Source organism: Marmota flaviventris, chromosome 4 (genome assembly GCF_047511675.1).
Source record: "Marmota flaviventris isolate mMarFla1 chromosome 4, mMarFla1.hap1, whole genome shotgun sequence".
Lineage (NCBI taxonomy): Eukaryota > Metazoa > Chordata > Mammalia > Rodentia > Sciuridae > Marmota > Marmota flaviventris.
This window is the reverse complement of record NC_092501.1, coordinates 72,389,298-72,405,118: the sequence shown is the minus strand read 5'-3', so window position 1 is coordinate 72,405,118 and position 15,821 is coordinate 72,389,298. Positions and strand designations below refer to the sequence as shown.

Genomic DNA, 15,821 nt, shown 5'->3' with positions numbered 1-15,821 from the left:
ACTATTAAGTTTTATTTCTTTCTGATTTTGTTTTTAAGTATCACATAATGAATGGGCTTAGTAAATCAAGTATGCTAAAAAGACACATCTAATACAAGATGGCTCTGATTTCTATGGAAGGGGGTTCTAAAAAGTAAGTCCAATCTCATTACCTTATTGGACCAAATTATCCATAGGCTTTAAAGAGCATTTGATGATTGAAGATTAATGTTCAGTTGTCATTAACTAATATGGCAATGGTAGAAAAGAAACATCTTCCTTTTTAGAAGGAAATAGAGTCAGCAATCAAATGCTTGGTCTGTTTTCACCAAGCAAGTCAGCAGCACTAGATTTCAATTATCTTTAGTCCTCTGCTCTGTCAATTAGAAAAGGTTGCATGCAAGGACATACTGGGATTCACATTTATAAAGTCTTACTACCTAGGGAGTCTTAAAGATAAGTGCTGCTGAGAAGAAATTAGCAAATGGCCTTTGAGAGATTAAAATTTTTTAATGAATAGAAAAAAATACTCCTATCTAAGGCCAAGTAGTTTTATCTTGAAAATCATTTTCTAAAAGAGCAACCAAGTCAATTTCAGTGTACTTGAAAGAGAAATTTACTTTGATGCTCTCTATAGTCACAAGTCACACTGAAGCATTAATTTGGTACTGTTGGCCTTAGAAACTGTTCTATACCCCTTCCTATGCTGATTATAAGTACTGGAATTTAAAAGCAAACAGCTCTTGCAACGTTTAAAGCAACACATGAATTCAGGGCCAAATGCTGTACTTTTCTTGTTTCCTATCCTTTGCCTTGCAATAAAACTGAAAATAATTTTTATTGCCAAAAGAATAGGGCTGTCCTCTGACTTCTCAACCTACAAGTGGTCAGCAAGTTCCAATTCTGGTTTGAGGGCTATTTCATAATGCCATTCTCAGTGTTCATTCCATTTAATTGGCATATAGTTCCCATTTTGGAACAGGATATTGCTCTCTTGAATTCTTTCCACAGGAGAAAAAACAATTTTCTAGGCTCATTTCCCTGAGAATTGCTTAGATCAAACCAAGTTGTTTTAAGTAAATTGTTGATAAGATTGTGGGAATACTAAGATCTTTATTCCAAAATGCCTGGCAGAGAAATTCTAATAACACAGGGCTAGATATCAAAGTCTGTGTTCAAAAGAGCAACCCCTTGCGTACTGGATTATGCATTTCAAATCTCATGTTGTTGGATGCTAGGTGACCCTAGGGCATTTCAAAAGACCCAAACAATGCAGCCCTTGGTTCTGATTTGCATAGCCTCATGAGCTTTGAAAGGCATTTGATATGTGAATTTTCAAAGGCGTGAGCAACATCCCGTGTCAAAGTGCACAGAACAACCTCCCTGTGACAAGCAGAGTGAGCAGCTAAAGGGCTGTCTCTGTTAATGAAATGTAATGAGAGAACATCTTTTCCTACTGTCACATTGTGTCAAATAACAAGGTTCACCACCAAAAGTGATCCTGAAAATATCAAACAGATGAAAATGTTCTTTTGCAAATGAACTTGGAAACAGAAGGGGGCGGGCTTTCAATCAATGAGGACTAATTACAAAAAACAGGATTTATTCTTTCAAAAAACCAAGAGAGTGGTCCACACAGAGACAATATTCTTGAAACTCCTTACAAAGGGCAAGTGCAGAGGTGACCGTGATACTTCATTGTTTGTGACAATAAATCAGAGGCAGGCCTGATGCCTCTGATGTTTTTGTGCATCAGTGTTTTCTCTGATGATGAGGGCCCTGTTTTGCACAGTAGCTGTATTTATGACTCTCTCTATTAGTTTCATCTTTCTCGTTTACTTTTAAATTTTTCTTCTTGTATTATGAGATTCTATTATGAATGTCATTTTTCAGGACAAGGCAGAGACAAAGTGAATGCATTAGGAGTGTTGTGTGGAGAATGGGGTGGGGCAACGTGGTGATCATAAGAAGGTTATGTTTTTGGCACTTTGAACCTAGTTGATCAGTGTCCCTTTTTCCTCTTTATGCTCAAAGAGAGGCTTATGTTATCCCTGGGGGGGGGAGAGGGAGGTTTATGTACAAATTTATGCTACAATATTAGGAAAATATTTTTATTCTTTCTATAAGAATTTATTATTTTTAAAGATGTTTTAGAGTGGCTAATATTTAAGCCTCAAAATAATGTCACCCAATGTTAGAAAAAAAGAGTAAGGACCTTCTTATTCAAGAAATCACATCAGAAAGTAGTGTAAATCCTATCCAGGGAGATGGTCTGGATCTCCTTTCAGGTCTGTTTTCACCCTCTAAGCCTGGTCACTGTTCCATTTTCCTGTACCTTATTGGCTGCCATCATCTCTCCCTGATTTGCAGACAAAAAAAAATCTCTGCATCATCTTTGACCTCTCTCCCTTTCAGCCCTAAATATCTTTCGCATGCTTTTCTCTATTCATACCATCCTCATTCTAATCCTGTCTCCCATTAGCTTTATCTGGAAACATTCTGACTATTCTCCTTTCTTTTACTTTATACTTTACCAATCTCAGAAAAAAAAAAAGAGAGCTCAATTATAACTTAAACAGCTCATCGGCTAGCTTAGAAGTCTGAAGTGATTTTCCCAATTTCCTAACATGACCTACAAAATCTTGCAAGATTTGGCCTCTGTCATTCTTTCCTTTTTCATCTTCTCCATCTCCCTTCATCCCCCTCTAACTCCTATGTTCTAGGTCCCAGAAATTGGTACTTTAGTTCTTTGAATATGTAATACTGCCTCCTACCTTGAATTGTTTTTTATTTAACCAGTTTTTCCTCTGTCTGTAATGTTCTCATGCCTCTTGCCTAGCCTACACCACTAATTCTTTTTTTTTTTTTTAATACCAGGATTGAACTCAGTAGCACTTGACCACTGAGTCATGTCCCCAATCCTAATTTGTATTGTATTTGTAGACAGGGTTTCACTGAGTTGCTTAGCTCTTCTCTGTTGGTGAGGCTGGCTTTGACCTTGTGATCCTCCTGCCTCCACCTCTCAAGCTACTGGGATGACACACATGCGCCACTGCACCTGGCTTATACACTAATTATTGCTTAGCCAGCACCAACTAATTCCATAGAATTCAGGTAAAATATAATTAAAATGTCACTTCCTCAGGGAAGCCTTCTCAGAATGATTAACCTGTGTCCCTCCCACTGAAACACAAACTTCATGCAAGCAAGAAATGTTGTCTTATTCACCATTTTATATAAAACATTTGTAGGCATAGAAAATATTTTCTTGAATAAATGAATGTAAACAAAGAACATGGATGATGTTGGCGGATGTGAGGCTGTGGGTCATCACATGGAGTATTTAAATTTATATGTGTTTCAAGTGATCGTGCTTGCTAAAAAGCATGATCATGTCCCTTTAGAAGCTTTACATGAATTTTTACATGAGAATAGATTCTCCTGGAGAACAATATCAGGTCACATCAACTTAGATCATAATTAATGGCATGTGCAGATCTATATTTACATAGCCATCAGAACTTATCAATGGAAGTGTTTAGATGTGAATCCCTCTAGGCTTCTAGATAAGACAACAGAATATAACATAGTACAGCTAAATCTACCAGTTCAATTTGGGATAGCTATTTTTTATGAATGCCATCATGGTACAAAGTAATTTTGAAAGCATTGCTAGTTGGGATATACTAGTGGTGTTGATTGGTGCTTTTTTTTCATAGAAATGAGTTAAAACTTATCTTCAAAAGCAGAATAAATTGATAATCAATAAGGCTTCAATTAAATCAGTTCAGAATAACAGATTTCTATTCATAGTACTATCAGGCCATCATTAACATAATGTTTCTAAAGACTACATAAGAGTATAATAAATGTTTGTAATATGATGATGATGCTAAATAGAAAAAATTTTATAAAATTATAAATGTACTAAGTACAATTATAAAACAGAGAGATAAGAACAGTTATTTCATTGACTTTCATTTCTTTATCTTGCCAAATTATTTTTTATTAATAGTTAAACAACAAATATTTTAACAAAAATAAACATCATTATACGTAAAAACATTGTTTATATTTTTCACCCTCTGTATGACCTTAATTGGGAATATAGTTGTTGCATATGTAAATAACCTTTATATTGAAGATTTTTATGATCAAGTATTACAATTAACAAACTAAGTTAAAATATATAGTAGGAATTTTTAATTGAAAAAAGTTGCCTTGCCTATCATTGCTGAGTATAGTATTCAACAATGAAGACCTCAATAACAGTCTAATTTAAAAAAATATTTATTTTCAGACATAGACTGCATTCATATAATCAGAAATACTTAATGAAATAAAACATTTATTTTTTCTCTTGATATTTCTGAACGGTCATGATTTTTACAAGACAAGCCTTAAAAGTGGAGATAGGACTCTATATTCAAAGTATTATATGACAGTGATTGTCATAATATATTTTTATAACTACAGAATGAAAAAATTGACCTATATATCAATCTTCCCTCTGATATATATATCAATTATAAGATGATTCTTACTATTAGAAAATTGGTTTTATATTTGGTAGGCACATTACAAATCACAATGCTTTACTCATCATAAGTAAATTTCTAAATGTTTATTAAATGAATGAATACATAACCTCAGAGGAAAGTACTGTGTACATACTGTCACACACACTGCTTTCTGATCCAAATAAAGATTAAGGATCCTTTACTTCGATCTGAGATTGTCTCTCCTAATGATTTTGAGATTATAAGTCATTATTTTAAAAAGGGAAACCCTCAGTGGATAATTAGCAGTAATCAAGAGAAGTTTAAACATGCATGAAGGTGAAGTTGCAGCTGAGAATTATTGTAGGAAATAAATCTCCTGAGACAGGGTGAGGGCACATATCCTGCAGTAGAGATGTTTTGAAAACCATTTCACTGGTGGATTTCTCTCAAGCCATTTCTCTTGGACCAGTTTCCTAAGGCAAATGCTTGGTATGTTTTTTTTTTTTTTTTTCTAAAAAGAATGGTCTGTATACTTTGAGGAATCATTCTGCCATTGAGCCTGTTAGGCTAACAGCTAATGAGTTTCTCACATTTGAGTTTTTAAATGTCTCAGTGGAATCAGTCATTACAGTTGTTCCTACTTCTTTCTCTTCTTACCCAAATAGGCACAGTCCATGAAGCAATACCAATAATAATTTCACATAGGTAAGTAATTCAATCACTTTAGTTGGATTTTAAGAAACATAATCTTCCACAGTTTTGCAAAACCAAGAGGACCACCTTACAAAAGATTCTGTTTATACAGTGAAGCCAAATCATCACCTGTTTCAAATGGTCCAGATTTTGTTGATCTATACAGAAATTTAGAGGTATTAACAGAATTATCCAGGGAGTTTAAGCCAATTAGAGTCTGTTCCTAGTCTCTGCACTGTAAGCAAATCTTCTAAGTTCCTTAAATACAAAATGAAGGCACAAAGTGCTTAAGGGGAAGAAATTCAATAGAGACAACAATGATAATACCAATAGATGTTTAAACTTGTTAATGAGACTAAAAAGCTTTCCTTGGTAATGAGTCAGAGTTTGCCCCTTGTGAGTGATAGGACACCTAATTAAAAAATGACTTCTGACCAGGAGTGGTAGTGCATGCCTGTAATCCTAGCTAATTGGGAGGCTGAGGAAGAGGATCAAGTTCAAGACCAATCTGGGCAATTTAATGAGACTCTGTCCCAAAATACAATTTTTAAAAAGACTGGGGAGGTAGCTCAGTGGTAAAACTTTGTCTTATATGTTTGAGGCCCTAAATTCAATCCCTCAGTACTGCAACAAAAAGAAAAAGGAGATGACTTCCACCTAGAATATGATTTGTTAGAAATCTATAAAAAGCTAACAGTAAAAGAGGCCTACAACTCCTCCAAGATTTGTTTATGTATCTATTTTTAGGAGTAAAAATAAAAATCTCTAAAATTTGGATCAAAGGTTTTAGTCATTTTTAATCAAGCCATTTTCAGTTTCTAAATAATAATAAATTATTTAATTATAAATAAATTAAGGAAAATGGGCTCATTCATTTAGGTTTAGTATTTATTAATCAGAAAAATTAAAACAAATCTGTCCTAGAAATTTGGTAAAACAGTTTCCTGTGTGTTTTTACAAACACACACATGCATTAAATACACACGTGCACACACATACAAACATATGTATACACATATACAAAGAGGTGATGGATACATTGATCAACTTGATTTTGGTAATCATTTCATAATGTACACATAAAACATATCACATTATATAACCTAAGACTATATAATTTTTAGTTTTTAGTTGTACTTCAATAAAACTGGAGAAAATTATATATATGATACCTCAAATATGATCTGTCAAATCTATGAGTCAAATAAAACACCCAGAGAAGCACCTGGAGGTAAGTAGTCATTTTACTTTCTTTTGTTGTTCCTTAACCATAAATAAATTCTCTTTTAACCAAATGTTATTGTTTTTATTTTAAAAAAAGACATTTATTGAATTTTTCCAGGCTAGGTGTAATTTAATGATATGCTAACCCAGCAAGAGAATTTTGCTTATGAAAGATTAAAAACTTTACTTGCTTAGGTAAAATAAATTTAGATAATATATGTGGAATAATTAATATCTTTAAATATGACCATATATGAAATGCATTAAAGTATATTTCCAATGATTAATTCAACCACTTTTATGGCTCATTATAATTTAAAAAGTCTGAAAATACTGTCACCAATTAAATCTCAAAAATTAGCATTTTACAGATGTGGTAACTAAGGTAGAAAGACAGGTCTGACAAAGATCACTTGCTTGGGAAGAATGGAGTCCGGAGCAGAAACCAAGGATTCTGGCCTTTCACTCATGTGTTTTATGTTGACTGATTCTCTTTTGTTACCTGAACTGTAGTTACACCTTCCTTCCAATTGTTTGAGTCTGGATTTCAGTATATTAGTTTTCCTACTACCTTTAGTGTGTGCAGGTGAATTCATGAATGGACAGAATCTTGACATGTACACACTGTTATCTTTATAAGGTCAATAGACACTGAGAAGGAGATGACTAATTCACAGTTGCTTTTCCATTACTTATCAATTGTAAGCCTGTGATGGCCTCAACTTTTTGCAATAAATATGGGCTATACAAAAACTGTCACTAGATAATATATTTGAAGTTCAACAGGGAAATAGAAATAGTCCAAAGTATCGAGAATATATTAGTGTAAAATACTTCTGACTTTTTCTAGCAATTCTAAGACTAGTAACTCAAGTAGATTTCAATGGATATTTAAGATTAATACCAGTTATTGTATATATAAACACACATATACATATTTTCTAAGGAAAAATAAAAACAAGCTGAAATAAATGATGACATAAATATGAAGTTTTTTTAACATAGAAAAATAAATAATTTTTTTAGGAATAAAGTTCAACAATAACAAAATACATTTTTATATATTATGAGATTGAAAAGATACTTTTCATGGTCCCTCTGTCATCTCAGCGGTATCTGTTCTAGTACTAGAAGCGAAAGTGTACACTGAACATGAATATGCATTTAAATGTACTAAAGGATCATTAATTGTCAGAAGAATTGATATTAAGTATCCATAGTATATGTAATCTCAAAGACTCTGTGGGATGTGGTATTAAAACTGGCCTATGTGATTTCCTGGGCAGGTTCTCATAGGGGCACTGTGAGCATTTGACCTCAGGATGTAAGTCTCTGTCCCTCCAAAACTCAGAGAAAACAAAACAAAACAAAACAAAACAAAACTATATAGAGAAGAAATTATAAATATATCCATATAACTTTTGAAATATAATTTTATGGGGTCAACATGTAGTATAGTCCCTATCATTTTTGTTCTAGGCCAAATGTTTTATCTTCATGAATTCTCAAAGCAAGAAAAAAAAAATACTTTGATTTTTAGGTTCCTATAAAACCAACTAATCATATTCTGCCCATGAACTATCTATTTAACACTCACTGTTTTGAAATTAAAGTGTCCTTTTTAAGTGTCCTGAATGATAATGAAATAAGAATTTTCACTGGAAGAAACTGGGTAGGATTATGATATTGTTTTTTGTTTGTTTGTTTGTTTAATTAGCCCAAAACTTCTGCAGAAAAAAATGCAATCTCAAATTACTTCAAATGTTTGTCAAACATTAAAGTTTTGGATTAAAGAAAACTATCCTTGTAGAAGAATTGTATTTTTAAACAAAATGATAATTGATAGGTTATTTATCATCTCATATCAATTCCAAATTAGTAACATCAAAGTTCAATGTGAAGTGATAATAATTGCAGCCTTGTAAATACCTCTAGCTTTATTACATTTTATGCAGTTGAATGCAACCACCATTTGTTCAGAAAATATTGTCTATAGAACAAATTACATATTTATATTCAATCATTTATACTTTATTTTAAACTAACCTTGTACCTTGTTTAGATGATCTTCATCACAAAATTAAGGTTTTATGTTTAAAGAGAGATATACTAAATAAGCATATTGTATAATAATTATCTTGAATAGTTTGCTTCATTTTATTCTCAAGTAATTAGATTCTTACTATCAGAGTTTTGGACTTTGTTGAGTCCATCAAAATATTCGATCTTATTTCTATTCAAAATCAATATTTATCAAGATAAAGGCAAAAGAAAATAGTATCACTTACTTTGCTTTTGCTTCTGCATCCTCATATGCTTTATTAGAAACATCGTCCAGCCCTCCAATCAAATGCTTGAAAGAGCTGTAAGAGGAAAAACACAGTAATTAGGACAAATACAAAGTAGTAAGGATAGAAACCTAGTCAATCGTAAGGTGAAACAATTAAGGGCATCTAAAGAAAAATAAATTCAAACACTTAACCTAATGCATCATTAATAAACATACCAGAGAGCAGATTTTTTCCCCTGACTCTGATATAAACTTTATGAGATCAGAGACCTTTCCTACTTGATTCACCTCCATAGTCCCCAATACTTAACTGTATCTGGCTATATGTCTGGTAAAGACAGATATTCAAATAACTGAGTAGATTAAAATATATGATACATTAATTTATATGCATCACAAAGTTAATGAGTCTTTTCATTATAATACTAAAACAACAACAAGATCTACCAACCACGGAGTGCTTACTATATGTCAGGTATTATAATTATCATTCACATTTATTAATTCAATTCTCAAGCTATAAAAGACAAGCATCATTATCTATACTTAAAATTAGTAAGCTAATCTTCAAAGGCAAAAAAATGTGTAGCTGATGGGAAAACAAACAGCAGGAAAGAATTATAGAAAAATCAACTCCTTTGAAAGCATGAAAAAAAAATCACTCTCGTGTAAAGCAGGTGGTTTAATTTACTCAGTCTATCAATATCCTACTATGTACCTAGAAATGTATTCAGACTTACTTTCTACAGAGAAGTCTCATCTATTATATATTTATAATATAACACTATAAAATAATGCAATGTAAACATACACACATATTATAATTGTCCTCAAAAAGCAAACAACAAGATACAGTAACTCTTAGGCAAACAAGATTTTGGTAATGACTAGAACTTTCCTTTTGTGGATGAAGAAACAAAAAATAGAGACTATACACAGAAATCTGGGACTTCACATGACAGAGCCCCACATACCAGGCACTGCCCAGTGTGCTTCATATGTAGTAACTAATAGTGTACAAGGACCCACTGAGTTAGGATTATTTATCTCTATTTTACTTTCATTTATCCCCATATTGTAAAGGAGGATATTAAAGTACAACAGGTTGAGAAACTAGCCCAGAGTTACACAGCAAGAAAATGGGAAGATTAAATGGCAGAAGGTGATCATTCGCCTTCCTACTATTCAAACTTACATTGCACTATCCAAATCACTATGGTTGGAAGCTAATTGTGAAATTTCTAATAATATCTGGGCTCTGGGTGGAGAGTTTTGAAGTGGTTTAAGAATCACATTTTGATTTTAAATCTCTACTTTTTTTTTTTTTTTTTTTTTAAATTTTTTATTGTTGGCTGTTCAAAACATTACATAGTTCTTGATATATCATATTTCACAATTTGATTCAAGTGGGTTATGAGCTCCCATTTTTACCCCATATACAGATTGCAGAATCACGTCAGTTACACATCCATTGATTTACATATTGCCATACTAGTGTCTGTTGTATTCTGCTGTCTTTCCTATCCTCTACTATCCCCCCTCCCCTCCCCTCCCCTCCCCTCCCCTCTTCTCTCTCTGCCCCCTTTACTGACATTCGTTAGTCCCCCTTGTATTATTTTTCCCCTTCCCCTCACTTCCTCTTGTATGTACTTTTGTATACCTCTGAGGGTCTCCTTCCATTTCCATGCATTTTCCCTTCTCTCTCCCTTTCCCTCCCACCTCTCATCCCTGTTTAATGTTAATCTTCTTCTCATGCTCTTCGACCCTACTCTGTTCTTAGCTACTCTCCTTATATCAAAGAAGACATTAGACATTTGTTTTTTAGGGATTGGCTAGCTTCACTTAGCATAATCTGCTCTAATGCCATCCATTTCCCTGTAAATTCTATGATTTTGTCATTTTTTAATGCAGAGTAATACTCCATTGTGTATAAATGCCACATTTTTTTTATCCATTCATCCATTGAAGGGCATCTAGGTTGGTTCCACAGTCTAGCTATTGTGAATTGTGCTGCTATGAACATCGATGTAGCAGTGTCCCTGTAGCATGCTCTTTTTAGGTCTTTAGGGAATAGACCGAGAAGGGGAATAGCTGGGTCAAATGGTGGCTCCATTCCCAGCTTTCCAAGAAATCTCCATACTGCTTTCCAAATTGGCTGCACCAATTTGCAGTCCCACCAGCAATGTACAAGTGTACCCTTTTCCCCACATCCTCGCCAGCACTTGTTGTTGTTTGACTTCATAATGGCTGCCAATCTAACTGGAGTGAGATGGTATCTTAGGGTGGTTTTGATTTGCATTTCTCTGACTGCTAGAGATGGTGAGCATTTTTTCATGTACTTGTTGATTGACTGTATGTCCTCCTCTGAGAAGTGTCTGTTCAGGTCCTTGGCCCATTTGTTGATTGGGTTGTTTGTTCTCTTATTGTCTAATTTTTTGAGCTCTTTGTATACTCTGGATATTAGGGCTCTATCTGAGGTGTGAGGAGTAAAGATTTGTTCCCAGGATGTAGGCTCTCTATTTACCTCTCTTATTGTATCTTTTGCTGAGAAAAAACTTTTTAGTTTGAGTAAGTCCCATTTGTTGATTCTAGTTATTAACTTTTGTGCTATGGGTGTCCTATTGAGGAATTTGGAGCCCGACCCCACCGACTGTAGATCGTAGCCAACTTTCTCTTCTATCAGACGGCGCGTCTCTGATTTGATATCAAGCTCCTTGATCCATTTTGAATTAACTTTTGTGCATGGCGAGAGAAAGGGATTCAGTTTCATTTTGTTGCATATGGATTTCCAGTTTTCCCAGCACCATTTGTTGAAGATGCTATCCTTCCTCCATTGCATGCTTTTAGCCCCTTTATCAAATATAAGATAGTTGTAGTTTTGTGGATTGGTTTCTGTGTCCTCTATTCTGTACCATTGGTCCACCCGCCTGTTTTGGTACCAGTACCATGCTGTTTTTGTTACTATTGCTCTGTAATATAGTTTGAAGTCTGGTATCGCTATACCGCCTGATTCACACTTCCTGCTTAGCATTGTTTTTGCTATTCTGGGTCTTTTATTTTTCCATATGAATTTCATGATTGCTTTCTCTATTTCTACAAGAAATGCCGTTGGGATTTTGATTGGCATTGCATTAAACCTATAGAGAACTTTTGGTAATATCGCCATTTTGATGATGTTAGTTCTGCCTATCCATGAACAGGGTATATTTTTCCATCTTCTAAGATCTTCTTCTATTTCTCTCTTTAGGGTTCTGTAGTTTTCATTGTATAAGTCTTTCACCTCTTTTGTTAGGTTGATTCCCAAGTATTTTATTTTTTTTGAAGATATTGTGAATGGAGTGGTTGTCCTCATTTCCATTTCAGAGGATTTGTCGCTGATATACAGGAATGCCTTTGATTTATGCGTGTTGATTTTATATCCTGCCACTTTGCTGAATTCATTTATTAGCTCTAATAGTTTCTTTGTAGACCCTTTTGGGTCTGCTAGGTATAGAATCATGTCATCTGCAAATAGTAGGATTCATCCCTGGGATGCAAGGCTGGTTCAATATAAGGAAATCAATAAATGTTATTCACCACATCAATAGACTTAAAAATAAGAACCATATGATCATCTCGATAGATGCGGAAAAAGCATTCGACAAAGTACAGCATCCCTTTATGTTCAAAACTCTAGAAAAACTAGGGATAACAGGAACATACCTCAATATTGTAAAAGCAATCTATGCTAAGCCTCAGGCTAGCATCATTCTGAATGGAGAAAAATTGAAGGCATTCCCTCTAAAATCTGGAACAAGACAGGGATGCCCTCTCTCACCACTTCTGTTCAACATAGTTCTCGAAACACTGGCCGGAGCAATTAGACAGACGAAAGAAATTAAAGGCATCTACTTTTTTTTTTCATTGCTGGGGATCAAACCCAGGGCCTCTTGGTTGTTAGGCGAGTGCTCTACAACTGAGCTGCATCCTAGCCCTTGTATAATCTAAAATATGTAAATGACTTTGTGTGTTGTAATCATTAAACATTAAGTTATGCATTGTCAGGTCCTGAAATATCTTAGAAGATTTATTGACTTAAATTTAAAAGTTACTTAATTACTTTCATATATAAGTTGGTTGGAAAAACTGTAAAGTAGAACATGACACTGTGCCTGGGAGCTGGCTTCAAGGGGATGGAATAGCTATTATCTCAGACCCTTGGGTAATGATCTCATCTGGGAGGCAGAGTAATTAGAAAGTTATACTAAATGCAATATCTCTATACAAGAGAAAATTATAGACAAAGGCCTATGGAATCAAGAATCTTATTCAAAAATATGAAGTCTTCTGTAATCAACTGCATTAATTCATACTGAGTGAATGTTGAATGGTTAAAGGCAGTAGTTCTTACAAAATTTTTTAAAATGATATCAATAATAAAATGATTAATAAAATCCTCATGGTTGAGGAAAATTTTTAAATATGACTTGTGCCATTATTCTTTTTTTATATGATAAATTTTCTCAAGTTACCATAGAATGCTTTGTTCTTTGCTAAAACTTGGAAAAAGGCTGATTTTCAAGAAACCCTTTAGGGTTAGATGAGTTTATAATGTAAAGTTTAAAATTAATTTTGCCATGCAAATAGATAATATTTGGCTAATTTTCTGTTTTCATTGATAAAAAACAATTTAATCCTAGAGTTAAATTACTTGTCCAAGACGACTATAATTTATCAGGATTCTAATCAGTATTCCATATTACCCATTCCCGTTCTTTATAATACCAAATCTAAAACATTGTAAGAACATTCTGACAAAGGAGTCAAAGAAAAATTTGAAAGAAAACCAAAGAATAATGACCATTAAAACTTGGCTTGTCCATTATGTACATTAAGAGAGCATGATCTTGGATAATTAAGCTCATAGTAATTCTGAGAACTCATTTTTTAAAAAAAATTTGTCTTCCTCCTTGTCTTTATTTGAGATGAAGATGTTTTAATCAGGATATTACATTACCAAAGAATTAATGAGTAATCTGATAAAAATATCTTCATTCTTGTTAAATGTATTAACATAAGAAATTCTGTTCTGTTCATTACACTAGATTAAAACTCCTCAGATTGCTTTTTAAAAATCTAGTTTGAAATCCTATCAGCAAAGTTAAAAGGAGAAAAGCATTTATATGGCAGTTCTGTAGTGAGCTGTAAAAGTAGAAAGCATCTAATTATACTAATGATTTGTAAAATAGTTTATCCATTTTTTAAAATTAGTAATATTCAATGACAAATATCACATTTAAAAAGAATGAAAAAATGAGTATCTGAAGTGTGATTTTTTTGTTTTCTTAAATGTCCTTAATTTAAACCATTAATTTTTACATAGTTATCTTAATCCAAAATTTATTATTTTTACTACTAGACAAAAAAATATGTGTCCAAAAAAGCCTTGTGTCATTTGTGAAATAAATTCCCTCTAACTTTCATTCAAAATATAATAGATATTTTTTGTGCTATGGGAAATATAAAAAAACTGAAAGAAGAAATTAAAAGATTACACATAGTTATCTAATTACAAATAACAAGGGGGAACTTTTTTTTCTTTTATTTTTTGACTTCTTTCTATGCATAGATTAGCTGTAATTAGAAAGTAGTTATGACTCAATCTCCTAATTCTTAACTTAATATTATAGCATAAGTATTTAGTTTTTAAAACTCCTTAAGTAATATTTGAGCAGATGACTAATAGGCCACTGTATGTACATGTATCAGAATACCCACTGATGCATGTATACCCACTTATACATCTACTAACACATACACTCACATACACACATGTATTCAGATGAAGGAGGGGGTATGGTATGGTAACTATACATACAACCACAAATATTTGTATTCTAGATTATAGATAATACATATGGAATTTCTTTTGAAAACAAATGTAACCTGGACTATAATTCTGGCTTTTGATATTAGAACTGTGTCTTTTGTAAATGATTTTTATTTAGGAGACCATTCCAACCAAAATAATATAATATTTTTTGAAATATTAAAATATGATTCCTGGATAATATTCTAAATCTATCCAAACAATAAATCAAACATTATACAGTGTAGAATTTTCAAGCAACATTACTAAATTCCAAATGAAAGCCATTGTCTATACTGGTCAATGAGTAATTTAAGACATCTTGATAAGCATAATTGATGATGTTACAGAATTTATCCTTCTTGCCACAGATATGAAGAAATTACCATTGCATTTTTCCCTTTTACAGATGTTCTGTAGAAACACCTGCCATCTGTATGGACTCTCATTGTACAGATATTTATAAAAGAATTGCTCTAGTTATCAGATTCCTTTCTAATTATTTACTTAGGTCCTGTGATTTTTTTTTTTTTTTTTTTGGTACTGGGGATTGAATCCAGGTGTGCTTAACCACTGAGCAACATACCCATCTCTTTTTATTATTTATTTTGAGTCAGGGTCTCTCTAAGTTGCTTAGGGCCTCACTAAGTTACTAAGGCTGGCCTTGAACTTATGATCTTCGTTCCTTAGGTTCCTGAGTTGTTGGGATTACAGGTTTGTATCATCATGCCAGACTTCATTATGACATTTTTTGACTAATAAATGGAGAAGACTTTTGTTGTCATTGCTGTATTCTGAAAGAGATTATAAGATGTTTTGACAACCTTATGAACTGAATGAGTGGACCACAAAATGTTATTTACCCATTATAACAGATCTAGGTTACTACAAGTAAATCATCCATCATTTTCAGTTTTTAAATTCACAGACATTATACAATTTATATTTTAAGCCTTATGAAATAAAATAGTCAAATTCATTAATACTCTGGACTTAATTTCATAAAAAAGTTAAGGAGACATGATGAAGTGAAATATTTTAATTTAGGGAATCTCAAAGTTTGTATCTCAATGAAAGCAAACTTTCATTATGTACCTACTATTGCTTGTGGGGACTGTCTCCTGTTTATTTTCTTAAGGTGGGAAATCTAGTTTCAACAAGTCTCAACAGAATTATTTAAGGCAATGGATAAAATATTATCAGACGTCCCTTTTATGTTTAATGTCAGTAGTTTAAATAAACTTGCAAGGTGGGGAGGGAAAGGAAAGAATGAAGGGAAGAAAGA

The 15,821-nt window shown here is 33.0% G+C and overlaps 1 protein-coding gene across 3 annotated transcripts in view; it reads right to left on the bottom strand.

Annotated features, from left to right (window-relative positions):
- The window catches only part of Prkg1 (protein kinase cGMP-dependent 1), a 1,193,620-nt gene that overhangs the window by 94,330 nt on the left and 1,083,469 nt on the right, over nucleotides 1–15,821 (bottom strand). For all 3 annotated transcript variants that reach the window (XM_027949240.2, XM_027949239.3, XM_071611255.1), the window contains one exon: nucleotides 8,687–8,761. In XM_027949240.2, coding sequence (XP_027805041.1) covers nucleotides 8,687–8,761 — 75 coding nt within the window. The remainder of the gene's footprint in view (nucleotides 1–8,686; nucleotides 8,762–15,821) is intronic.